The sequence below is a fragment of the Erithacus rubecula genome, assembly GCF_903797595.1.
Source record: "Erithacus rubecula genome assembly, chromosome: 4".
In the NCBI taxonomy this organism is placed as follows: Eukaryota; Metazoa; Chordata; class Aves; order Passeriformes; family Muscicapidae; genus Erithacus; species Erithacus rubecula.
The window spans coordinates 11,233,788-11,260,773 of NC_136686.1; the positions used below are offsets into that span (position 1 = coordinate 11,233,788).

The 26,986-nt window shown below is 37.0% G+C and overlaps 1 protein-coding gene across 3 annotated transcripts in view; it reads left to right on the forward strand.

The window, feature by feature from the left end:
* The window catches only part of SMC1B (structural maintenance of chromosomes 1B), a 30,047-nt gene that overhangs the window by 405 nt on the left and 2,656 nt on the right, over nt 1-26,986 (forward strand). The window contains exons 1-23 of one of the 3 annotated variants that reach the window (XM_079304806.1): nt 5-296; nt 895-1,083; nt 1,604-1,716; nt 2,448-2,651; nt 3,041-3,279; nt 3,718-3,976; nt 4,959-5,099; nt 6,881-6,963; nt 7,489-7,696; nt 9,892-10,077; nt 12,859-13,038; nt 13,832-13,978; nt 14,565-14,702; nt 15,186-15,302; nt 17,752-17,858; nt 18,523-18,664; nt 19,441-19,586; nt 20,524-20,677; nt 21,772-21,861; nt 22,745-22,901; nt 23,600-23,754; nt 24,903-25,054; nt 25,447-25,516. In XM_079304806.1, coding sequence (XP_079160932.1) covers nt 909-1,083; nt 1,604-1,716; nt 2,448-2,651; nt 3,041-3,279; nt 3,718-3,976; nt 4,959-5,099; nt 6,881-6,963; nt 7,489-7,696; nt 9,892-10,077; nt 12,859-13,038; nt 13,832-13,978; nt 14,565-14,702; nt 15,186-15,302; nt 17,752-17,858; nt 18,523-18,664; nt 19,441-19,586; nt 20,524-20,677; nt 21,772-21,861; nt 22,745-22,901; nt 23,600-23,754; nt 24,903-25,054; nt 25,447-25,516 — 3,363 coding nt within the window. In that variant the 5' untranslated portion in view covers nt 5-296; nt 895-908. Of the gene's footprint in view, nt 1-4; nt 297-432; nt 620-894; nt 1,084-1,603; nt 1,717-2,447; nt 2,652-3,040; nt 3,280-3,717; nt 3,977-4,958; nt 5,100-6,880; nt 6,964-7,488; nt 7,697-9,891; nt 10,078-12,858; nt 13,039-13,831; nt 13,979-14,564; nt 14,703-15,185; nt 15,303-17,751; nt 17,859-18,522; nt 18,665-19,440; nt 19,587-20,523; nt 20,678-21,771; nt 21,862-22,744; nt 22,902-23,599; nt 23,755-24,902; nt 25,055-25,446; nt 25,517-26,986 lie in introns of those variants that run through there. The other 2 variants (XM_079304807.1, XM_079304805.1) reach the window with 2 other exon arrangements.

Below are 26,986 nucleotides of genomic sequence, written 5' to 3' on the forward strand. Positions count from 1 at the left end.
GTGCACCTGAAGGGCTGGTAGCACAAATGGAGCCTTTAGGGCACCCGCTCTGTAATTCTTGGCTGCAAGTGTAGGTTTTTTCGGAATGGAAGGGCAGGAACAGGCTGGGAGGAGAGAGGGGGTTGAATGCGTTTTAATTTCGAGTTGACTTGATGCTTTCTAGCTTAAGCAGAAAGCCTAGTTTGCAAACAGCACATCTTGTCTTAGCCACCCCAGCTTGCAGAGATCGCATAAAGACGGTTTTGTTTTAATATTCCGGGCTGTACCAGTGGAAACCTGCTTCATGATGAGAGTCTGTGGGTTTCGCTTTCCTCCGGGAATGGCAGAGTGGCTCCGCGAAATGGCGGCTGCCGGGACGTCCCCCAACGGGACTGTGTAGGTGATGCCGAGATGCTGGAACTTGTTAAAATTTGATTTCTACTTCAGAAAACATCAACAAAGGGGGTTTTATATCTGTTTGTCCAAGTGATAGGAGGTGAGGGCTATTCTTAACAGAGCAACATGGATGGTTTTAAGATTTTGCTTTAGTTTCCATAGTCTTTTAATGATTTAATTCATAATTCAGATTTCTAGACCCTGTAGTATCCTCACTTACCTGATTGAAGTAAGATCTATGAATGTAAGTTGAATATATTTAGCATTGTTATCACTCTTTTTATTGTCCTATCGCCATATTCTGTATTGTAATTATGATACATTTTCCAGGTGCCACTATCTCACCACCCTCACAGGGAAGAATTTCTTCCTAAAAGAATAAAAATCACAAAATTAAAAAAAGAATTTTAAAATACTTTGGCAGTTCTCCAGATTCTCTAATTCTTAGTAAAATGATTCCATTTATGTCATGTCAAAAATGTCTTGGTTTTTTTTTTTTTTTTTTTTTTACTTTTTAAGGAAAATCTAACATAATGGATGCTGTTAGCTTTGCAATGTGTGAAAAGACATCAAATTTGCGAGTTAAAAGTGTTCGAGAACTTATTCATGGAGCACATGTTGGAAAACCTGTTTCTTCTACAGCTAGTGTGAAAATAGTATATTGTGAGGAAGACGGGCAAGAAAAAACATTTTCAAGAGTTATCCGTGGTAGGTAGTAGTAGATTCTGTTGCACGTATTGTGTATTGTCTGATGTCTAAAGAAATGGAGACCAAAACTACCCAATTTGGAATTTCAGATGCCAAATATTCATAGTTGGGCAGATTATCATAGTCTTTGAGATACGTTTTTAGTAGTGATATAATTGGAAAAAAATATTTGTGTTAATTAGTAAAAATTGAACGAGTTATTATGTGTTCCTTGCTCAGTATTTCTCTAGATATTTCCTTGGGGTCTGTTGATGATGATTTTCTCTAGGAGATGGGGTCGATACCTTGTTTTAAGTGTGAGCACTGTAAGTGTGTCAGTTCCTTTAAAAAGTGCTAAAATTAGAAACCAGAGTTTTCAAACAGCAAAAAAAAATTACTGAAAGGATAAAATTAATGATTGAAATCTATGTTGTTCTTTGCGAAAATTGCTGTTAAATTATTCTGCTAGTTTAATTATTTTCCAATAATTTTTTTATTATAGCCATTTTCAGCAGTATTTTTTTTTCCTTTCTTCTTTTAGGTAGTTGTTCTGAGTTTCTTTTCAATGACAAATCTGTCAGCCGATCTGCATACATATCTGAGCTTGAAAAAGTAGGCATTCTTGTCAAGGCCAGGAATTGCCTTGTTTTTCAGGTGAGCATTTGAGGTACTTTCAAAAGAAAACAAAAGGTTCTTAGGTCATTTCATAGAATATGCAGTTGAGTGTTGTCTACAAATGAGAGCACCCTTAGCCAGCTAAAAACCAGCTTAATTTTTCCTGACCTTGCCAAGAACTACAAGACTACAAAATATACTAAATGGGATTTGTATGTGTATTCATATGCTAGTAAGAAAGAAGGTAATCTGGAAGAAGTTGTGTGCTTCTGTTATTCACAATAGATAAAAAACTATGGATCTGTGTAAATGCTTTGTGTATTTAATTGTAGGAGTGCTAGGAAAAAGTAATTTTATCTTAAAACACTCCTGTTAGTAAAGGCACAAGAAAATGTAAGGACTTTTTGTAAAGGTTGAGGGGTTGAAAATTCTGTTCAGCTATTAGTTTCCAAGAATTTAATAAAATAGGCCTTAAGCTTTTGATGAATAATTCATTTCACTAAATCATCTTCCTTAGAGTTGCTGACAAAAATTCCTAAGGAAGAATGGATTTTCCCTCTTACAGAAACATTTGTAGAAACCTGAGTGGCTAGGTGATCCTTATTTTGGCACTAAATTTTTCCTTGTGTTTGAATTTAGATGTATTTCCAGCAACTGTGCTCACTGTAAGTATATACAGAGATCCATCTGTACTATATGCCCTTAAATTCATAGGGCATCAGAATGATCTACAGTGCTGCAAAATTTAATTATTTTCAATTTTGCTCTAGGGAACGGTAGAATCCATTGCAATGAAGAAGCCAAAGGAGAGAACTCAACTTTTTGAACAAATTAGTAATTCGTGGGAATATGCTGAAGACTATGAACAAAAGAAGAAGAAAATGCAGCAAGCACAAGAGGATACACAGTTTAATTATAACAGGAAAAAAGGTGTGGCAGCAGAACGTAAACAAGCAAAAATAGAAAAAGAGGAGGTAACTTCAAGTTCGTTCATTTTTTCATGATAAATTGGCAGATTTTGCATCTCATGTGAGCTTCGATCGTGTTTAAAAAAGCACGACAAACCAACAAAACAAACCCAAATTTTTCTTGATTTTAGTCTAGTAATTTTTTCAGTATACTATGTAGTAATTTATTATTGTTGAGAAAGGTGGAGAAATACATGTAATCTAAATAAAAGAAAGTATAGGCTTTCCCATATAATTAATTAACCTAACTTTTGACTTCAATATGTGAATTTTATGATTAGTGGTCATTACTGGAATTACAGCTACTTGTATGTCATTTTCCATCACTTTGGCCTTGAAATTAGTCAGCTAATGATGGAAAATAGTTTTTATAAATTTAATTTTAATGTTGGTAGGCAGAGCATTACCAGATGCTAATCAAGGAACTGGAGGAAGAACGGATACAGCTACAGCTTTTTCACCTTTATCACAATGAAAAACAAATTGACTTTCTGAAAAACAATTTGGATGAAAAGAATATGGAGGCTTATATCAAGAAGGAATCTCTTTCTACAGCAGAAGATTCTTTTAAAGCCAAGAAAAAAATGTTTGGGATACTAAACAGGGACCAACAGCATATGGAAAAAGAAATGAAGTAGGTTTTTCAATCAGAGTCTGTGATAGTTGAATAAAGTGTTGTCTGCTCTGGGAGTTGCTTGGCAGGTGGCATGGCATTAGGCTTGGCATTCCTAGCAGTTCACTAAACTAAAATCTAGAGATGGTTTTTACTTTCTCTACTATGCCTATGTACTTATTTCCTTATATAAATACTTGTTTGCTCTTACATTTTAATTTCACTTCTTAAATTACTATTTTCAGTGGATATTTTAACAAAATCCTCTGCGGGCATACCCACAGTGTATGTCTCAGCCTTAGAGTTTGAAAGAGATTGTTTGTATATATTGCCAGCCTGGGGATAGGGGGTGTCTTTTCCATCTTCCTTCTCTCCCCTTTTCCTTTGGCTTTATTGTTTTGTCTGTTTTTTCTTGTGGGAGTTGGTTGTTTCGGGTTTGTTTCCGGTTTTGTTTTTTAGGACTCTGGAAGCGTCACTGGTTCAGCAGAGACCTCTCTATATAAAAGCAAAGGAAAACACATCCTACCAAATAAAGAAAGTAGAAATGTCTAAAAAGTCTGTAAGGGACAAGGAGAAAATGTGTGATAAGGAAAAGCAGAACATAAAAGAACTAGAGAAAGAATTGAGTGACATTGAGAAGGCATGGAGAGCCTTTGAGGAGAAAACAGAGGAAGAGAGAAAGCAGAGAGCAGAAGATATTGAGCTGGGAGAAAGTCAGGTGAACCAGGAGGCCCCAAAGTACTGTTTACCAGAGGAGTCCAAAAATACTCCTGATTACATGGAATCTGTTATTTCATCAAATAATAATTGTGATAACCTGTCATTTTTAGTGATCTTTTTGCCCTTGAACTCAAACAAAGCCAAAATTCTATGTTTTATTTAGACACATGGTGCATTGTGGGAAGGTAGGACAGAAAACATTTGTCAGGGTCTCAGGGTGAGTGATTTTTGAGAACTGGCTTTTCATCTGATATATCAATTAGGGAAAACCAATGCAGACAAAAAACTGAACCAGATCTGGTAGTATAAATACCATCTGCTGTGGATCTGAGTCTGAAACTGAGGTAGCTCATTTGAGAAGGAAAGGGCTACATTCCTTAATAGTAAATTCAGTCCAGAAGAAGCAGTATTTGCAACCCTATGGCCATGTATGTTTGTAAAACTACATGATAGCTTTCTTTCCACTGTCTGCTCCTTAAAATAGTTTCTGATAAATTAATGCAGAACCTGCAGGATTATTACCTTAGTTTGTGAGTCTTCCTGCACTGACTTTAGAGGCATTTGGTCAGTTAGTTATCACTTAGCAGATTTGTTTAAAATACTTATATTCTACTTACTAGATGAAATCTTTCAATAACATGAGAATGCTGTAAATATTGCACTAATTTTGGGCTATGCAAAAACTTAGTGTTAACCTTCAGGTTGAATGGGAAGTACTATAAGCTGAACAATAAGAGTAATAAAAAAGGCTAAGAATATTACTGTAGGTGAGAACTATTGGGTGTAAGCTTTGGATTGAATCTTTCCTAAAAAAATATAGCTTGTTATAATGCGATAAGTAGCTACAAGAGTCTTCTGGAGAATTGGGTAGGTTTCATAAAATTTAGGTAGGTAAAGTAACTTAAGGCTGTAACAACATGAGTCTTCACTTACCAAGCAGAGAGTGATTTTATTTTTTTTTTTAATTTCTTTTGGTCCAGTTAGAGCAGTACAAAGAGCTAAAGGAAATGGCAAGAAAGAAAGTAGCTATACTAGCCCAACAGCTGGAAAAACTTCGTTGGGAGGATAAAGGAGATCAAGAAAGGCTGAAACTTAACTTCAGGAAGAAAAAGGAAATTGAGGTATCTGTATCAAACTAAAATGAAGTTTTTAGTTGAAAAATGTCTCTGCTGTTCTCTGGTGTAACTGGCCATATAAATGCATTCAGTACTTTGATGTAATGAAGTCCTCAACAGAAGAGGTACTTGGCACATATTAACTCAGTTTACATGTTGCTGCAGGTTTAGCAAAATGGCCTCTAAATTTGTTGAGAAACCATTTGTGTGGGCCCACACTGGGGATTTGGTTTTGAAAGCTTTGGCTCTGATATTTTACAGTTACTCAGAACATTGGCTTAACTGTCATCAGTTTCTGGATTTGTAAGTGGAGTCTTTCTGAGGTGTCCTACTGCTGTTGTGTATATGTATGACAGTCACACCCTGCAGAGGTATATTTTGATCACAACTACCTTTTAAGGTCAGTTGTGTATAAGAATGTGTTGTAGTTGGAAAAACCTCAGTGTCCACTCTTCTCTTGCACTTCAGAGGCAGCTTTGTGTGAATAGAGTTGCAGTAATTTTGATTCTGATATATTTCATCATTGCAGATTCAAACATGTAACAATAAAACACATATGTTTTTTCACTTTGGCTTGGTTACTATGCCTGATGTTTGCTTCTGATAGAAGTAAAAAGGGCAGAAGCTCAGCTGATGACTACTGTTTTGCTGGAAACCTCATCCTGTTAGGTGTTGGGTTTCCTGGTTGTTTGTTTTTTGTTTCTTTTTTGTTTTGTTTTGAGGTTTTTTCCCGACTGCTAACTTGCATTTCTGTCACCTGCTAAGATGTTAGAGAGGCAGCATGCGTTTCTTCAGCATTTACTTAGAGTCAAGGTTGAGGGAGGCTGCTATTCAGAAAGCTTAAAAATGTATCATCTGAGATTTTATGGGTGATATAGTTTCAAACACATAATTCTTGAACATATAAACTTGCTTCTTTGGAAAAGTCTATATTTTACTCCATGTTCATGAGGCTATGAAGTTATCTTTACCATAATAGCTAAGCTAATATTCCTACATCAATTTTTTCATCATAAAATATTATTTCTTTATTAATTACTTATTACCAGGAAAATCTAGTTAGTATCTAGAAGTGAGATAAATTCTGTTGCCTGTGCTTCTTAAACAGCAAATTCCATTGTGTTGTTGAGAAAGGAATAAGAAATACTTGAGTGCATGAAACATGAATATGCAAACCTTGTAGTGGGTGCAAGAGGAGGTAACTCTCTATCCCTAGGGCTATTTAAAAGGTCACAGAGTTCAAGAGTTAAATCAAGGCTTAATAAACTGTGTAGATAGCAGTATTTTTTTTTTCCTCCACTTGCCTCAGTTAATGTGTTTTTAATAAATTTGAATGATGGAAAATTCTTTTTACCATTGGTGGGTTTTTTTAATTACAATTTTTTTCCGTCATTTTGGAAACTGTCAACTTTTTTGGAAAAAACTATTGATGTAGAGTCGAGAATATAATCTCTTCTATTTCAAGACCTATAGTTTCCTGGCTCTTTGTTTAAAGTTCTTTTTTACTTGTTGGTGTCATGATTCTCTGTGCTGAAGAGTCTTTCCCTGAACTGGAGCTGACCACAGAAAATCCAATAGTGGCCTTAGTAAGATAATTTCCCTATATTATTTGTTCAGTTGCACCTTGGCACCTACTCTTGCAAAAGAGATGCTGTTACTTCACCATGAAGTTGCAATAAAGAAGAAAAGATTTATCTCAAGACTTGTTCTGAACATAGAGCTGTATATCTTAAAACTGTCATTTCACTCTGGTTTATTTTTAACGTATTCTGTTTGTGATTGCATAGGAAACCATAAAGCAGACTGTGGAACAAATAGAAGAGCATGAAAAACGCATAGAGAAGTTGGAAGAATATGTTAAAATATGCATGTATGTGTAAAAATTAAAAGCTAATTGGATTTCTTGGGTATTAATCACTTTCAAATCATAGCAGATTTCTATTTCATTCTAATTATTCTTTCCTTCCAATTACTTTCTTTGAAATTTTAATAACCAGAATTCTTAATGATTTTACCTAATATTTCAGTCGCTTTAGCTGTCAAACTAAAGTAGTAAGTATGATGACTAATCCATATTTTGTTTGAATCCATTCTATAATCCTAATTTTTCACAAGTTATGTTACTGTGGATGTGGAGCTGTGTTACTGGATGTGGGGCTATTATTGGACAAATTCTCAGAAAAAAAGCAGGACAGTTTTGTAGTTGTGCTTCTCTAGAAAGCATTAATATTTACACTGTGTATTAGCACGGCTTGGTTCTTCTCTCCTGGGTCTTGTCTTCTGACTGATACTTACTCCTTGTGAAGTTAGGTGACTGCAGAATGACCTTAATTTGTACTGAAAGTGTGTATAAATAAAATTGTGAGTTGCTTTTTATTTTTGCACCTATTCAAAGGGAATCGTTAACAGAAAAAAAACAGCAGGAGGAAGTGCTGGCTAAGGAAATTGAGAATGCAACAATACAAATAGTTGAAGTGAACAAAGACTTGAACCAAGTAGTTGATGAACTGCAGAATGCCAAAATTGATTACCATGAAGGAAGGCGTGAGCAGATGAGAGCAGAGATCCTGGAAAGTCTAAAAAGGCTGTATCCGGATTCTGTGGTAATGGAATGGCATCATTTACATGCTTTATTTTAGAGTTAAGACTTACAAGGTCTCCATTAGGCTAAGTAAGTAGCTGGAGTAAATTGGACAGTCTGGAATACCCTTTTAAATTTTGTTCTGGTTTGAGTATACATGATGAAATAGTATTACTGGAAGAATTGGAACATATGCTGGCATTATTTTTTCACAGGTTCCAAAAATGAAGGGATTACTGCTCACATAAAATAGTAATTTTGATCTCGTATGATTTAGTGGTATTTAATTAATTCATTTTTCCTTATTTGCTTTTGTTTTCTTATGTCCTCCTTTTTGACTTCATTATTTTGAACAAATTAATGGGAAGGTTAGCCATGAGACCATTTATTCTGGAACAAGTACTGCTTCTTAAAGACAGTTTTTTATATTATCAAATGGTCTGTCTTTGGTTGTAAGTTAGGTTATTTTACATATTTCCCTTAAATTACACTTCAGTAATGCCATTAAGGGTTTTATCTATTGATTCTGAATTGCCAGCAGACATTAACTGGTTTATGAAGCATCTTCACATCTTTTTAGTGGCATCAAAAAGATAGATGGACTCCAACACTGAAAGCCATTTCAGTTAAGAAATTTTTAATAAATGTAGTCAATTAAATAGTTGACCTATGAGTATGACTCACTGATCCCTTTTGATATACATAGTTATTTGAGATGTACAAGCTGGAAATCTTTTTAATGTTTACTCAGCTTTCAAGTGTTGCCTTTAGAAGATGAGAAGTAAAATGTTTTTTGTTTCTTGGTCTTTTGCAAAAACCTCCTCAGAACATGGCAAGCATCTGATCCTGTTGTTTTCTCCAGAGCATAAGAAATTTGCTTTTCATCTGCTCTTCAGAATTTTTTCCCTCCAACTTAGCAAGATGGTGCAAAAAAGTGAAAGGCTTGATTTGCTTATCTCTTTTTGCTCGCTTCTTGCTTTTATACCTGTTGGAAAAGACCCGGATCAGATGGTGATGCCTCATTGGCTTAGGGAAGGTGGTGTTGAGGAATATTTTGTGATTTTTCCTGTAGGAACTGCAAATTTGAGAGTACTTGGAGATGGGATGGCTTCTAACAAAAATGAGAAGTCCAATCCATTACATAAACTTACTCTGTTACAGGAAGGCTTAGTGCTGCCTGCTTCAGTTACCCTTGTTACTTCAGTTACTGCAGTTCCTGCAGTAGTTTTCCTGACACCAGCATACTGAGGCAACATAGTTGTTTCTGAACTGCTTCTTAATGCTTGGGTGTACTACTTCCAGATGAGTGAACACAACCTAAATCACAGTTTTAGGATAGAAGGGTCAGGATACATTTTGTCTCCTGGTCTGCTGGCAGAACTGAAGGAAATCTTTGTGTTGGTCTTCTGGATTTCATGGGTAGAAATGGCAGACAATGTTCAATTCCTACATCTATCTTACAGCTTCTATTCTGTTAAAACATGCTTATAATGGTGAGTGAACACTGCAAGTAGTAAATTTGATAAGAATAAAACTGTAGATGTGCAAGAAGAGGTGAGTAGCTACATGTCAAGATGCAGGAAAATTGTTTTTGCATGAATTCACAGTAATAATGTTCAGAATGTGCATTCAGGAAAAGTATGGCTCTGCCTGTAATTACAGAAAAGAGAAAAACCTTTAGGGAGCATGTACAACAAAACTATAATTTTCTCTTTGGAGATGTTATTTCAACACATGGAAAAAGAGGTTTGATTTCTTGTACTGTATAGTCCAAATAAAGTAGGTTTTTTCATTTCATGTTTCTTCATTTTTGGGTTGAAACTGAAATGGTACCTCTTGCTGCCATTTTGCAGGTAAAAGGTCAGTTTATCTAAGATGTTATTGTCACTTTAAGATGTTAGTCTTACTTTCTTACTCTCCAGAAAGCATGCTTAGCTCACTTTGTCACTCTGTCATGCTTCTAGAAGTGCATGAGAGATTCTCAGTAAAACATTGATACATATCTTAACCTTAGAGAAAAAATGAGATCCTTTCAGATTTTTAAGGCACACTTTATAAGTTGGGTTGATGACTGCTATGATTTCTGTTTGTTCTCATGTACAGCTGTGAGAGTGTAGCTGATAAGTAATACTGAAGTAGTAAGAGGAAAAATGTCTCTTTTATGCAAAAACATTTTTGATACCTAAAATATTAATATATCTCTATTTTAATCTTCAGTTTGGAAGATTGCTTGACCTGTGCCATCCTATTCACAAAAAATACCAGCTTGCTGTTACCAAGGTATTCAGCAAGTACATGACTGCTATTGTTGTTGCCACTGAGAAAATAGCAAGAGATTGCATTCAGTTTCTAAAACAAGAACGAGCTGAACCTGAAACTTTCCTTGCTTTGGATTACCTTGATGTAAGTACGTTTTTCTTTCTCCTGTCATCAGGAAGCTAATACACTTGTAAATCTTGATGCTGACTCATTTAAGTTTAGCTAAAATTGGCTTAAGTGTTGAGGCACAGGACTTGGGCATTGCCATGGAGAAATATTACGGAGCAGCGAAAAAACAGCAACGAGACGCATCTTGCTCTTTTCTGCACCAAGCAGAAAGAGCAATTTATTGAAAGAAACCATTGCCTTAAATAAGGCAGTTCGTGCAAAACAAAATACAGACAGATCATTGGTCAGAGAAAGAGACACCTCTTCTCCCTGGCTTTCTCAGGGACCTTGCAGGTGTTTACCTCTGTTACGATTCTTTCTCTTGTGTTTACAATAAAGGAGAAACCTCTAGCTTGGGAAAAATCCTAGCTGAGGCTGAGAAAATGTCATGGCCTGAGAAAAAAGGCCTAGCTAAAATGTGCCTAGGCCTTCAGCAGTGTCCACACTTGGGAAGTGAACTTTGTGGGCTTCCTGTTGGCCCACTCTGCCAGCCAGCTGAGGTCCGTCTGGATGGCAGCATGACCATCTGGCATATCAGCCATTCCTCCCAATTGTTTGTGGTCAGCAAATGCTGAGGCTGCATTCTTCTGCATCATCCAGATGATTAATGAAGATATTAAACAGGATCTATCCCAGTATTGGCATGGCTACCTACTGGCCTCCAACTGTGCTACCAGTCACCACCATGTGGGATTGTCTGTTCTGACAGTGTTCAATGCACCTCTCTATTCATCCAGACCCTATTTCATCAGCTTCTCCATGATGATCTTAGGGGAGACTGTTAAAAGCCTCTTTAGAGTCTAGGTAGATAGTACTCACTGTTCTCCCTTGGTCTGCCAGGCCAGTCATTTCTATTGTCAGGCTGTTGATCATGCATCACCAACATGGTGAGTCCATGCTGACTACTTCTTCAATATTTTTGTATTCATATGCCTAGAACTGATTTGTAGGATAAGTTGCTCTGTCAGCTGTTCCATGATCAACATGAGGTTGACCATCCTGTAGTTCTTGGGTCCACGTCCTTGCCCCTTCTTTGAGCACAGGAGTGACAATTGCTTTCCCCTAATCCTTAGGCACCTCTTTCAGTTGCCATAGTCATTCAAAGGTGCATTGGAAGTGACCTTGTAATGACATTCTTCAGCTCCGCTGGTTGCATCACACCAGGCCATGTGCATTTACATGGATCTGGTTTGCTTAAGTCTGCCTGACAGATCCTTTCCTTGCAGGAATATGTATTCTTTGTTCTAGACTCCCCCTTGGGATCCTGCCTGGATTCCCAGAGGCTAGTCTTGCAAGTAAAAGCGGAGGTGTAAAGAATTCAGTACCTTAATCTGTTCTGTATGCTGTGTCACCAAGACCCCTGCCTCATTCAGTAGCATGCTCACTCTTCCTTAGTTTTGTTTTTATCCCTCTGTACTTACAGTGCCAAAAGTGTATTTACAGATGCCATTTATTCAACATCCCTTGTCGCATTTGGTTTCAGATGAGTTTTGGCTTTTTTAACCTCATACTTGCATGCTTGTACAGTGTTTCTGGATTCCTTTGAGACTACCTGTTCCTGCTTCCACCTTTTGTTTGTTTCCTTTTCGCATCTGAGTTTTGCCAGGAGCTCACTGTTTATCCTCATGGCATTTTTGCCTGACTTCTTTCTTGTTGGTATGTTAACACTCTTAAGATTAGAGGAGCTGATCCTTTAACACTGAACAGGATTCTTGGGCCTGTCTTCATTTGGGGGTCTTGTTCCATTAAGATGCCAAAGTCCAGAGCTGTGAGCTTGCCTTTTGCCCTGGTGCCTACTCTCAGGATGCTGTACTCCTCTGTGTCATGCTTACTGCAGCCAGGGCTGCTTTTGGCTTTCCCATCCCCTACAAGCCTTTCCCTTTTGAGTATGAGGTCTTGCACACCTCACGTTCCCACCTTCCAGTATTTCTCACTTGAGCAAGGAATTGGTCATCAGTGCTTCTCAGGAACATCATGAGTTGCTTCTGCCCTTTCTTGTTGTTCTTTTAGCTGTCTGTTGAAAGCCTCATCCTTTTGTCTTTCCTGATCAGGCAGCCTGTAGCAGACACCCAATGTCGCTTTTACCAGGCCCCTCAGTCCTTACCTATGAGCTCCCAAATGGCTCATCTTCTTTCCCCAGGAAAATCTCCATGCATTCCAGCTGTTCTCTCACATGAAGGGTAACTTGACCTGCTTGTCACCACCCCACCTGTCTTGCCAAAAGCCTGTGTCCCTCCATGGCACTGCTCCAGCTGTGGGAACTATCTCACCATGTCTCCTTGACCCCAAAAATCATAGAATTACAGACTGGTTTGGTTTAGGATGGATCTTAAAGCTCATCCGGTTCCACCACTGCCATGGACAGGGACACCTTCCAGTAGACCAGGTTGCTCCTACCCCCTGACCTTGAACACTTGCAGGGATGGCGAAGCCACAGCGTCTTTGGGCAAGGTGGTAACACAGCAACTACACACACATCTTGAACTCTCTTGTTTATTCTCCATGCATTGGTGTCCTTTGATGGGATGCATAGATTATACAATAGTATCTTAATTCATCATAAATAGTAATGCAATAGGTTACACAGATTGAAGGACAGTGGTGCACAGAGAGCATAAACTCCAGATCTGTTTCTAGTCTTGCAGTGATTGAGCTCCCCGTTGCGTAGATCTGTACATCCTGTCCCCAGACTACTCAGATTTGGGTATGCTTTGCTATAACAAAGTGCATTCTAAACACTGCTTATTTGCTTTACAGGTTAAACCAATTAACGAGAAGCTAAGGGAGATAAGAGGAGCTAAGATGATGGTGGATGTTGTACAAACACAATTTGCTGCACTGAAAAAAGTGATTCAGTTTGTGAGTGGGAATGCCCTGATCTGTGAAACTGTTAAGGAAGCAAAACAGATTGCATTTGATGGACCAGTGAGGTTGAAAGTAAGAAGCCAAAGTTTGTTGCATACATTTTTCATTGCAACAGTTACATGTTTGATGCTATTAAATAATTCTTCTGTAAGCATGCTGGAGTATTGCAGATAAACAGAGTTGGTACTATGCTGCCTAATCCCAGAGAAACAAAGCACTAGGTACTTCACATGGCTGTGTTTTCCCTCTAATAGTAAGTTGAAGCAGTGTCCTGGGAAAAGGCAAATGAAAGGATAGTTAGAATCCAAATATGGTTCTTGGTATGGTTCTTGTGATGAGGAGTAGGAGGGATGGATAATCCTACTTCTACAACTATCTGATTTAAAAATACAGACTTCATCTTGCAAGATTTCCTTTGAATAAAGGCTTTCAAAATTCCTTAAAATATCTGCCAGAATTTCTCTGTTGTAGATACAGGTCATGTAAAGAACTGGAAGCTTCTCTGTCATTTCCTGCAGTTCTTTCTTCTTATTCCTGTCTATTGCTGCACACAGTATTTTGTTCTTTGTAAAATAAGCTAATAATAAACTTTCTAAAATTTTGATTAAGACAGCTTTAAGTTGAAGGTGAGTGTCATTTTTATTTGAAATTCAGAACTTCTCTTTACTTCAGAAGAAAGTATAACAGAATTTCTCTTTAATTCAAGTGTCTCGTGTTAGCAGGTTTAGAAGAGAAAAGAAGAATTTGAGTCTAACTCAAATGTGCTTGTTACTTGTTTAACTACCATATCTTGGTTGCTAGTGCACGGGGCATTTTAGCTGGGGTTTTTTTCAGATTTATTTGGATATAACTTATTTTCTTCCAGACGGTGGCTCTTGATGGAACTTTATTTCTGAAATCTGGAGTTATTTCTGGAGGATCAAGTGATTTAAGAGTTAAAGCTAGATGTTGGGATGAGAAGGAAATTACTAAAATGAAAGAAAGAAGAGATAGCTTGATTAATCAGTTAAAGGTAGGTCTTTTAAAAGAACAGCAGACATCATGCTGTGTCTAACTTAGATCTGGGAAGGTGATTTTCTAAAAATGTAATTTACAAAGCTTCTAGAAGATGCAGACAGGACATAAAAGCTGTTCCTCCTCTTCTAGTTAATAATGAACTCTGCATCTCAGTTCTGAGCTGTGATTCTCAGTTCACAGGCAGAAATACAGGACAACACTTTCGGTCCAAGCTCCCTCCAGGAATAAGTTGAGTACCTGAAGACTTGTAGTGAAAATGACAATATGATTGTATCGATATGAGAATGTTAGCATGAACCAAAATCTGCCAGTGTGAAATGATTTGTCATACCTTTAGCACTGGCTTTTTTTAAGAGGGATGGAGGTGTAATGTAATCTGTGAGCAGCTACTTTCTTGGTAGAGAGAAATCCATTGCAATATTAATATTGAATATGACCTGTGCTATCAGCCTTTACCTTGAATGAGGCCTGCGTCAGTGAGGCCTTTAAAATCTGAGCTTTAAAATCTGAAAAGCAAATAATTTTCAAGTAGTTCACCTTCTGTTTAAAAAGTTGTTTATTTCACCTTAACACTTTTGCAGGACTTAATGAAGATCAGACGGAAGGAGGCTGACTTGAAGCAATTGCATGCTCAGTGCCAAGGAACTCAGACACGACTTAAGTATTCACAGAGTGAATTAGACCTTATTAAAAAGAAACATCTTGCTAATCTCTTCATGGTATAGTATTAATTCTTTACAATTTTTATGTTTAATAATTGTGTTGTTTTAGTAATTACTGATAAAGTAATGCTACTTCCTTACATAGTTTTTAAAATTCAGTTAAAGTTGTACATAAGCAGTTCCAACTGAGGAATTGTCAAAATATAAAGAACAAGATTGCAGAGTACTTTACATGAGGCTTTTTCTATTGTAGTTTTATAACTTGGTTTTCTGGTAAGCTTGGTTTATCATTTAGTGATCTTCAGAAGTCTGTAAGTCAAAGTGCACTTCATGTGCTTTTTTAAGCTTGCTTTTCCACTCGTTAAAACTGTAATTGTTACGTGCAGATTGGCAATAAAAGTGGCTAAGTGCCATTTGAGAAGAAAATATTTAATGTTTTTAATCATAAAAAAACAGTTGACCTGAAACCAAGCTGTCTCAGTTTCTAGAAAGCTGATCATCCTATTAAGAAAAAATACCATATTTTTCCTTTCTATCTAGGAAAAATCAAAACTGGAAAGCGAACTGGTAAATATTGAGGCTCAGCATGATATGCTGAATGAAGGAGTAGTACAAAGAAAAGAAAAAATAGAAGAATTTCAGAAAAAAATTAATGAGGTAATGCCTTTTGTCAGAGCTTTGAGAGCTCATGCTGTTAGGCTACAGAAACTTAAGTTTTACTGTTGTTTAGACCTGGACAACTTTTAGCTTTGAAAACTGCTTTGTCTGCAAGGCTTGTACATTATTCCAGCAATCTCTCCATATCCTCTACTTTTCTTACCTAGATATCTTTTAACAGAGAATGTTAGTGTATGTGAGTCATAGCTTTGCAAATCAGTTTCCTTAGAGTCAAAGTTCTGTGACTGTCAAGTGCTAAATACAAATCCAACCAACTAAATCCATCTATGTCTCAAACAGATGAATCTTTGCTTAATTTATACAGCTTTCTAGAGCTGAAAACAGTCCTCAGTGCTGTGAGAGGCCTTTATTCTGAACTCTACAGGTGACATGTCTGGGGGATGGCCTGTATGCTTGGAAAGTAGATGAAAAATAGCATAGTCTGAAGGTTCCTTTCTCTTGGGAAGTAGCTGGTATTTGTTGTTGATTTTCTCTGTTCTCTCATTGCCCTGGGAGAATGGCTGAGGTGTGCATGATGATTGTCAGCAAATTCCTCTTTCACTTTTTTGGGGGATTTGTCTGTTTCTGTAGAGGTTTTCTTTTTGTGATTTTGCTGTTTTTGTTTTTTCTTTGCTGGGTGGGAAGAAGGTTATTTTTGCATGTTGTGGTTTTGGGGCTTTTTTTGGGGTTTTTTTAGGACTGTTGTATACCTGTATTCAAGTCCAGTTTGTGGAAAATTAAGCTAGCCTGTGATATAACTGAGTGTTCTTTGCTCATCCTTTCTTTAAAGGTGTAGGTGATGTGATGATGGAGATCTTGTTCTATCACCACCTGTCCAAATTCATTATCTGTTATGGTACTGAACAGCATTTGTCTTTAGAATCTGCTCCTGTCTGCTTCTTACCAGCAGCAGGAAAAGTTCTCTGTGGTATGTGATCCACCACTTAGGTTTCTGAGCTAGTTTTTGTGTAGATGCTTCTGCCATCTCATCCTTCAATTTCTAGATTTACTAATCTTCCAGTGATCCCCAGAACAGTTCATACAGACAGTGTATTTTAGATTTTAGAGCAGGGTTGTCATGAAGAGACGAAAGGTGTTCAGTGAAAGGAATGTTAGTAAAGCCTAATGTGATGCCAAGATGGGTTTCCTGCTGTGTTCTGCTAGAGTTGGCAGTAACTGACTTCTTGGGGAAATAGGCACCTCATCTCTCCCTGTATCTTGAGGCTGACTTTGTTCCTACTCTTTTCAAACAAAGAAATCTGGTATAAGTTGTAAAATGGTACTGCAATTTTATCTAGAAAATTCAAGGCCCAGGACTTAGATGCTGAAGTAAATTGCTGAAGAAGGAGAGATTCCTCACCACTGTTTGCAGTAACGCAGGCTGTATCATACATTTGTAATTTAGTTCCTGGCTTCTGACCCAGTTCTTATCAGTCAGTCTGGGATTAATCCATGACTGGAATTCTACATGTAAGAACAAGCCAAAATTGCTGCCTGTTCTCTATCTTGCTTGGGGTGCAGTCATGAGGGAGTGCAGATGTCTGTCATCTGCAAACACTGAGAAAGTTGATGGTTAACCATGGAGGAATTCCAGATACAGGAACTTTTCTTTTGCTTGTTCTGAAAAAACAAAAACATGGAGGCTATCATTTGGAACAGAGAGTAGTGTAACTTGGTTTGATATAATATTTGCTATCTGGTTAAAAAAGCCTGACTACTAAAACAGTATTAACAACACCAGGTTTTGACCTGTAGAGTTCTCTTAAAATTTTGTTCAGTCCATTGAGTTTTCTTTTAAATAGGAATTTGGAGGAATGGAGTGTTGCTATTTTTTTCGTTCAGTCCAGCCATATACACTGTACCTAGTATTTGCCTGCTTAAATTTTTCTTTAAAATTTTAGAATTGGTTTTGACTGATGCTTTTGTTCATATCTACTGTATAATTAGGAAATAATTAGGAAATACTGTATAATTAGGAAATAAGAATTTTTGCTATGAATTTTCTATAAACAGAGCACAGTAGATAATATTTATGGGTCTCTTAAAAGGATTTTGAAAGGATTCAAATGAAAGAACTGAACTACACCCCCAAGAAATCTGGTGTATCTGATTAATGTCCTGTTCAGCTTTCTCTTCTTCAGCTGTCTGGGAACAATAGGTAAAACCAGGGAGGCTGGTTACAATAAGATGACTTTTGTCTTCAGAATGGCCAGGTGCTGTCAAGGAGAGCTTAGGTTAGAGTCACACTTGGTAGATCACAGACACGAATAGCATTTGGACTGAAAGTGTTATTTGAAATTTGAAGTACAAATTATTTATCCATAGTTGTTAACTGTTTTCTTTAAGTACCTTAAAAATCTAGTCTGTAGCATGAAGTGATTGGATATTTTACATCTGTGAGTTTCAAAATAGTATGATCATTTTTTGTTCCATTTCTCTGTTTTAAAAGGTTGAAGATGATGTTTTCCGAGAATTCTGTGAAGAAATTGGTATAGAAAATATTCGTGTGTATGAACAAGAACATGTGAGACAACAAGAGGAGATTGATAAGAAAAGGTGGTATATGTCACTAAAATGTAAACCAGTGGTTGGTATTAGATTGGGCACATTGGTGCTTGAGAAACTCCATCACAGATGTAGATTAGTTAAACAAGGATTAGTTAGAGCACTGCTATGGTTTGGGTTTGTTAGAGTCAGTGACAACTTGCAACAAACTTGAAAGGTAACATTTACTATTTTGTTAGCACAATTGTAAAAATATAAAAATATAAATAGTTATCTAATACTCACATTGACAAATGGCAGTATCCCAGATTGAGAATAGCATGAAGGGTCATTGATGTGTGAAAAATCTTAAGAACTGGGTGTAAGATGCAAGTGTTTGGTAAAACATACTCGTATGAGGAAAACAGGTTCTTGAGTTTTTCACAGGCAACCTCAGCTAGTGTTTCTCTCACTGATATGTCACCTCACCACAAATTTGTATCTTAGAAGGAGAATATTAAAATGAACTGATGGTTGAAGTTCAGGTGTCACTTTCTATATTAATGTGGCTATATTCTGTATTGTATTTGTTTAACCAATATTGCTGTAGCTTTGTGATTTCCCATATATCTGCAGAATGTGATGTAGTAGAATCAATGTAATGCAGATATTTGTGTTCACTTAGCCTAATCACAGACTTTGTAAGAACTGATTTTAAATCCTGTACTTTGACTAGACTGGAGTTTGAAAATCAGAGGACACGACTAAACATTCAGCTGGAGTATAATCGTGATCATCTACAAAAATTAACAAACTCAATCAGCAAGTTGAGGGAGTCAGTTCATAAAGATGAAGCTGAGATTATCAAGCTGCAGAAGGTAATAATAAAATCAATTTCACTGTCTCTGTAATTCAGTGCATTCTTTCCTCTTAGCTCCACTTTTGAATGAATGTAGTAGATGCTGTGGATAAAGTTTTCAAGGGGTCAATTCATTTGTAATTTTGTAATTGCTTAGGAAAATGCAGATGCATATTGCATTTTAACCTTGGAATAAACTGCCGTATTTGGATACTTAGTTATTATTAATGGTAATCTTACTAAGAATTCAGTTTTGGTTTTCTGTCTGTACAGTATTAGTTTATATTTTGTTCAGTTAATGTGTTCTGTTGATACAAAAAGGCAACATACAGCTATAGATAAAACCAGCAGCAGGTGGCTCAGATTCAGCAGAAGATGAAGATGAAGAGCAAGCAACTCTTTACATCTTTAAGCTACTTTACAGCCAGTAATACATTTAAAATAATGCTATGAAACCAAGTTAGATTTTTAGTTGAAGTAATATATATGGGTTCCTCCTTCACAATGTTCTTTATCCTGTGTTGTGCTGATGGTGCTTGTTAAAGAAACAAGCTTGTGCTTGTTCACGGAAAAGGGAAGGAGAAAATTTGTGCTTTGAACAAAAACCAAGAAGTGAAATGTATTAAAGTGCCATAAAGTGGGGGAAACCCCCCCTCCCCAGTGCCTTTCAGATCTTGTGGTGTGGACCACATTTGAATGTAACAGGTTTAAACTTTAATTCCTACTTTCTGTATAGTAGTGGTTCCAGATCTAGATTCTTGGTGGGAGGTTAAAATTTTAAGTATTTCTATGCAGGATGAGGAAAAGTTTCTAAAAAAAGTGAATGACCTGTTGGAGGAGCAGCAACACCTTAAGGAGAGATTAAATGCTCATAAATCTGAGCTTACAAAAAGCCAAAAAGAAGTTGAAGAGTTCAGAAAGACAGTGTTAACTCTTAATAGGTAAGTCTGACTTCTACTCTGGGGAGATGATAAAAGGGTAATATTTAGAAGCGATTTATTGATCACATGTTTGGATTTCTCTTGTTTTGTTTTCTTGTCAAAGATTTATTAGAGACATAGTGATTTGCATCTATAGTGTGCCTTAGTTTGTCAGTGTTACTGTCAAATTCAGTGTGAAGGAGAGTATTTCAACAGACCCATCCATAAGTCATATAGAAATATTTTGTTATCTACCCAGTCTTAAGTATCACTGTGATCTCTGACCACAGATCTCTCATCTCTTTTGGTGAGTATGTAGTAGCTTATAGCTTGACTAGGGGCATGTGAAGTTCCCTCTTAGTTTTCCAGTTTAGTTTGAGTTGTACAGTGGATCTGACTAATGGGAAAAATTTTATTTTCTAATTTCATTGTTATTTTTGCAGACTTTTCATGTGTTGGATACCTTAAACTAATACTAACTTTAGGTCATTATTTTGTTGTACTGTTATATTAAATCAGCTCCTTTGTGGACAATTGATGCTGATGGTAACTCAATGCTATCAGAGAAATTGGTTGCAAAGAATCAAGCTGTTTCAAGGAGAGTAATGGTAAATATATTTGATTACATGCTAAAAGATCAAATCTCCATACATGTTCACCGGAGTTGAACAGTGGTAGGCTGTAATTAGGAAAGATGGGTATTTGAATGTGCTTTAAAGTGAGCTTGGCAATATACTGAGACTGAGGCTTCCTCTGGAGTAATTCAGGAGAATGGAAGGGATGGCTGAAGTACAGTTCCATTTTCTATGTTTGATGTGGGTTATTATTGCAGAGGAAGCAACCCTCTTGGTGCTTGGAATCTGTTTTCTATGCTGCATTTATCATGTTGTATTTCTGTGGATGTTATTAGCAGTGATGTTTCCACTCTTGAGTTGTTTTCCGTGGTTTGTGCATGTAGAGAAGCCACAGAGTTGCAGAGGGAAGCTGCAGCTCTAGAAAACTCTCTGGAAGAGAAGAGATTAAGGAGACATAATCTGCTGCTTGAATGCAAGGTGCAGGACCTGAAAATCCAGTTACTGTTTGGATCACTGGATGACATCAGTGAAGTGGAGGTACTTGAAGTGTTTACAGAAGATAGATGTCATGGAGGAACCTTACTCATTAATTTAATGATCCTTTTTCTTTCCTTATAAGACTGTTTCTCTTACATAGTAATGTTCAAACCAATACACTCTGTTTGATCAGGTCTCTTTCATTGAAAAGAAGGACTTACTTTTATTTTTGTAGACAGAAATACTATTTACAAGTATTTTTGCTTGTGTTTGAAACATACCTTTTGAAATATATAAAATCTTGTGGTACAAGAAAATGGGTATGAAGATAAGTAAGAGGGTATGCGGGGGTCAGTTTGGAAATGAAAATATGGTACGTGCAAGGGTTGAGATCACGTTTGGTCTGTCATCCATAAAAATGCTGTGTGTAGAATCATCCTTTTGTGTTCAGTAAATCACAGAAATCAGGGATAGGCTAAAACAGAAACATTGCTTCTATCTGATGACTGCCCCTTATTATCTCCATCTTCCCTCTTTTTCCAACATATCTTTTGGGAAGAGAAATAAACTTCCTGCACTGTTACAAAAGAAATGAGCTGTGAGTTTTGAAGAACTTGTAAAAGTGTGTGAATTTGGAAAGTAATGAGAGAGAGCCCATGTTTCATTTGAGGGAAAGTGACTGAAATTCAGGCTACAGGGAGTAAAAGATTCTCTGCTTATGCCATATAGAGCTGAAGCTCCTCTATTCTTTTGAGTTAAGAGTGGAAGAAATGCCTCAGTTTACACACTTCAGCCTTCCCTTGGAAGGGATTGAGATATCAGGCAGTATAAATCTTTCCAATCAGGAGATTTACAGTGTGTACAGTGTTGTAAATATGTAATAAACAGATTGCTGCTGCTTTTAACGTAGCTTCAAGCTGAGTTTTGCACATGGTTTTTGCCTTCATTTAACAGGTGTGTGTTAATTAGGCTCATGATATCTAAACTGTTCACTTTGTTTGGGCCAGGGGAAGAGCTGTGAATTAAGCTTACCTTGTACCATGTTACCACTGTCTCTTAATTTTAAAACCTTTTAATGAATTGATTTTGGAGTTTCAAAGTTAACTGGGTTTTTTTTTTTTTTTTCCTGAACTGGAATATCCTTCATCTTGTAGTTAGGAACTGAAATCCAGACTCCATCAGGGATCTATGAAAGGGAAGAGGGAATTCAGATAGACTACAGCACCCTACAAGTCAATCTAAAGGTAATGTTTTCTGTCAGAAATTATTGGAGATGGAGTGTTTGATTTTTATTTTTGTGAAACATTTTATATTTTATTTGTTGTTTATTTTGTTCTTCACCCTGGTCTTTAAGTGACACTTGGTAAAACCACTCCTAAGCTGAAGTGCATGTGTATGTGTGCTCTGGTTTTGTACTTGTGACATTGATGTGTGGGATTTCTAGATAGATCATTTTCCATATAACTGGCTTTAACTTCCGCTTACCTGAACCACAAAAATACTTAATATAACCTTGATTATTATTTTTTTTCTTCCTCCTTCACTTTTTTCCTTGAAGTTCCAACTTTGTATGTTACAGCTGAAAACTAGAACCCAAGGATGGCTGTAGGGGGTTGTTTACCTTCTGTTTGTGGTATTTGCGGAGACTGATACTTTCCATCCTTCCCTGTCTAACATCCCATTAGGTAACATAGGTTTTGTAATGTTTTCTCCTTTTAAGTCTTGAGGAAAATAGTTAAATGTTAGAGGCTAAGTACAGAGCAAAGGATGAATCTGTCATCAGTTGAACTTACCTCAAAGAGTTCACTGAGAACCTATTCTTCAAAAATCAAGGAGTAAAGCACTAATCCTACTCCTATGTTGTATTTTAAAAACAGAATCAAGAGAAAATAATTGGCTCCCTATTTTTAAAGGTCCTGAGGAAAAAGGATGAGGGCCTGGTAGATTCATTGCAAGAACTAAGACCTGGGTGGCTTTCTCAGTTGTGTTTCAAGTTTGAGCTATTAATGAGTGGGGTAGTTATTTTAGGAACCATGAGTGTTTGCTGTATGCATTGAGATGTCTTGGCTTAACAGCAAATTAGATTGCTCTGTTTGTTTTTTGTTTGTTTGTTTGTTTTTTCTTTAGGAACTAGAATCTCATGAAGATATTGAGGATCATGTGAAGCAAATGCAGCAGGAAATCAAATCTAAAGAAGTCACATTAATGAAGACAGCTGCTCCAAACCTGAGAGCAGGAGAGAAGTTACAGATAGCTCGGGACAAGTTTCAAGAATCAATAGATGGTAACATTGAGTCTTGCATGTCAGTCACTTTTGTGATTCCACCCTAATTGAAATTCCTCTTCTTGGGGTTGGCCCTGCTGGTTTTGTGCTCAAGTGTTTGTCCTTAGTTACCTTTTTAATTATTTGTAAACAATTCATTAACATACACATGAGTGTGCAGTAGTTTCTTAAAATACAGTTGGAGTGATTGGGAAGATACTTGTTCCCCACATGACATCATTAAGTTTTTACTTAATTTCTGAGAAGTACTGATTTTAACATTAAAATTGCTTAAATTTTCTTACATAACTGAAGGAACTGTATATGTTGTCCAAAACTCAGACACGAGCATTTCTGCAAAATTATTATTATCTTCAGAGAGTTTTGAAGATACTAACAATGTAAGAAACTTAAGGGGTTCTGAACCTGTACCAAGTCAGTGCTGATGCTGCTTAGGGCTGCCTGGCTCCTGGAAGGAATTAGGAGAATATTGTTCCTTGCTCCAGACAAATGTGGCACAGAGCAGATTGAATCCATCACAACTTTGCTGGTTTGTGGGTCCTCCATTTGAAATCTGTAAGGAAACTCTCACTATATTAATCTGTTCCTTTTTCTGCAATATGGTTTTCTTGGATGCTGCTCATGGTACCCAGTATATATTTGTTCTGTGTATTTGCTCAAAGACTCCTTAATTCCCATGATACTGTTTTTTTCTGTAGCTTTTGAGACCAGCAGAAGAGAGGCCAGAATATGCAAGCAGGAATTTTCAGAGGTGAAAAAAAGGAGATATGAGCTGTTTACCCAATGCTTTGAGCATGCCTCCATAGCCATTGACAGGATCTACAAGAGGCTTTGCAGGAACAATAGTGCTCAGGTGTGTTGTGCTCAGGGGCTTTGCCTTAAAGGCCTTGCTGGATGCTTTGTTACCTAGAATAAAATAGTACTTGTGGTTTCCAAAAGCAGTCTCAGTCCTTAAGAAGAAAATTACAGAAATAAGGACTACAGAAATTTAGGGTTAGGGAAGGAGTAGGCATAAGCCTAAATATGCTTGACTTTAGAGGTAATGTGCAAGCAAAATTGGGAACTATTCAGCTTGGTTTAGTTTTACTCTTAGCTTTTAGCAGAAAACATAAATAGAAATAATAGTTTGCAACTTTTAAGAAACATATAGAAAAATTGTCTCACAATTATATTTTGTTACTGTTCCTGTCTTAATACCAAAAGTCAAGAGGGAACTCCCAAATGCATTGGTTATGTCAAATTCTGTGGTCTGAGAAATGTTTAAAGGACTGAACTCTCATCTGTCTTAAGATGTTGTGTTTTCCTTCAGCATGTTGTGTGTTGGTTTGGTTTTCTTCTGTGATATCTGTAATCCGAGAGGAGACATTTGAAATGAGGGTGAAATAAAGAAATTTCTGTTACCTATCTTTGTGTGTGAAGGGAAAGAATCTGTATAATTTTATTGTCCCTTCTGTTAATGACAAAAATAAACCATATAGGAAATATCTTGCCCATCATACCTTTAGTGGTTAGGAAAAATGTGGTTCCTTTAAAATAATGCTTTTAAATTTTGTCCCTGGGAGCCGGGATACAAAGTACAGAAAAAGACTTTAATACAAGCAGTCCAGCTCAAAGCTAGGTTCTGTAAAGCTAACCTTTCACCAAAAAAAGGTAATGTTGCAAAAATATTGTCTTCCAGGCAAAAAAAAAAAAAAAAAACAAAAAGGAGAAATCTGCTTCTGAATTCTTAACATTTTAATAACTAAAAAAATCAAAGCAGTTACATAAAAGGTGATAAAATCAAGTTTGTTCAGTAGTTGAAAGTTTGGAACAAACAAATATGTGGCATCATATTCTCTGGGAACTGGATACTGCTGCTCTCAGAATGGATGAACAGGTTCTCCAGATGTGAAGCAAACTCACTGGTTTCCTCACTAGCTCAGGCAGTATTTAAATCTAAAAAATACCTTTCTAAATAATTTAATAAATCTAACTATTAACAATGAAATGCATTTGTTTCAGGCATTCCTTAGTCTTGAAAATCCTGAGGAGCCCTATCTGGAAGGCATTGGCTTTCACTGTGTGGCTCCAGGCAAGCGCTTTATGCCAATGGACAGTTTGTCAGGAGGGGAAAGAACAGTGGCAGCCCTGGCTCTTGTGTTTGCCATACACAGGTAAAAGAACTGTTCTGGGATTATTGAGGGGGAAAAAAAACAAGTATTAGGGTATTCTCCAAGTGTCTGGCCAAGTAGGTGATAGAAATAAATAGTGTTACATTTACACGCATTTTAAAAAAAATTCTGCTAAATCAAGCATTGCTGAAGTCCTTATTCCTTTATCTGTCATTACTTTATATATTCAATGTAGAATTTCATTTCAATTAAAATATTAACTGTTAATTTCTTGTATATTATTTAATATTAAATGTTAGATGATACTTAATTATAATAAATATAAAAGTAATATTGCAAAATACTATCAACTTTATTTATGGAATAAGTAAATAATTAGAATGTTGATTAACATTTTAGTATTTCAATACAAAATATTGTCTTGTTTTCTACAGCTTTCGTCCAGCTCCTTTTTTCATTTTGGATGAGATAGATGCTCCACTGGACAACACAAACATTGATAAAGTAAGTTGCTCTTCTACTGACAATATCTGTTACCTTTTGCAGAAGGGTGGCTATTTCCATTGCAGGTTGTTGGGATACAAAGATTGATTAACCTGACTGAACCTGTTTTAGATTAGATTGGATTAGGGCTGAAGTAATGAGTCTGTGAGATAGGGGAAAAATTTAAATCCCTAATTCAATTGTGTTTGACTGGCCTCTAAATTGTGAAGGTGAGAGGAGATGTGAGGAGTGTGAAGGTGTACAGGTGTATTCTGTGGCACAGTCTGATCTGGAGGGCACCTGGGGATTGTGCTCCTTGGAATTGGTAAGGCCTTGGAGTTCCCTTGGGTCCAAGAAGCGTGTCTGCATATGGAAACCAAGTCATTCTGTCAGTGGAGTGTTTCATATAATTGGCTTAGTAACTATTTTTGCATTAGTACCAATTAAGCTGTTGCTCCAGTCATTTTAGTCACACACTTTTCTTGATTAAAACACCTTCCTGCCATCTCAATTTATCTTTCCCTTTTTGTCAATAACAGTTCAATATAACAAGAACTGAAGCTGGAGTACAAACAGCAGAGATTGAAATTGTGCATGGCAGCCCCTGTGAGGGGGAGGCTCAGAACAGGGGGATTGTTTGTAGGGAGGAATCTTCAAGCTCTCCACATATGCCTGGATTTTCTTCTGTGGAAGCACTTTTTTCAGAATTAGCATTACTGCTAATGTCAGTCTAGGTAGAGCCTAACAAACAAAAGCAGTTGTTTCAACACCAAACATTTTGGTTTTTCCCCTGATGGCATTAACTATGATCCACCAAGTACCCCAGAGCTTGCTTGGAAGGGTACCTCTGGAATAAATAGTTGGGAAGCTCTACCACTTGTGCCTGCCAGATAGAATTCAGTTCCTTCTTGGAGATTACTGACTCACTGTGAGAGGTTCCTGAACCTGAATTCCCTAAATAATCCTTGGGATGCAAGTCTGCAAGGGTTACCCTGGCCCTGAGGTTGTTTTAACCTGGTGCAGTGTTTCACCAGCATTAGATGGGATGTAGTGGGGCTGTAGTAAAGATCCCTAAGGAAGCTTTAGGGTTTGGCTCTCAGTGACATGAGCAAAAACAAGATTACAGAACCTCTGTGAGCTGAGCTTCTATCAGATATTGCTCTGCTGATGAGTCTCACTCAGGACCACTCTAAGATGATGGATTCTGGTTAAATACCAGTGTCATGTTTTCTGTGTGTTAATTCTTTCTGGACTCAGATGTCTCAAGGCTGATGACTTGGAGCAGTGCAGGCTGACTCCAGGCTTTCCTTTACTGTTACACCATTTACTGCTGAACTTCACATTTCTGCTTTTCATGGAAGCTGTGGTGTGTCAGGTGATGAGCACTGCCCATCTCTGTACTGTCTGGGGTGGCTGGCTGGTGTGTTTCCTAGCTGTGTCTTGGAGCTGGGCAGGGCACGTCCTTGCCTGGTTATTACCTGGATGACTTTA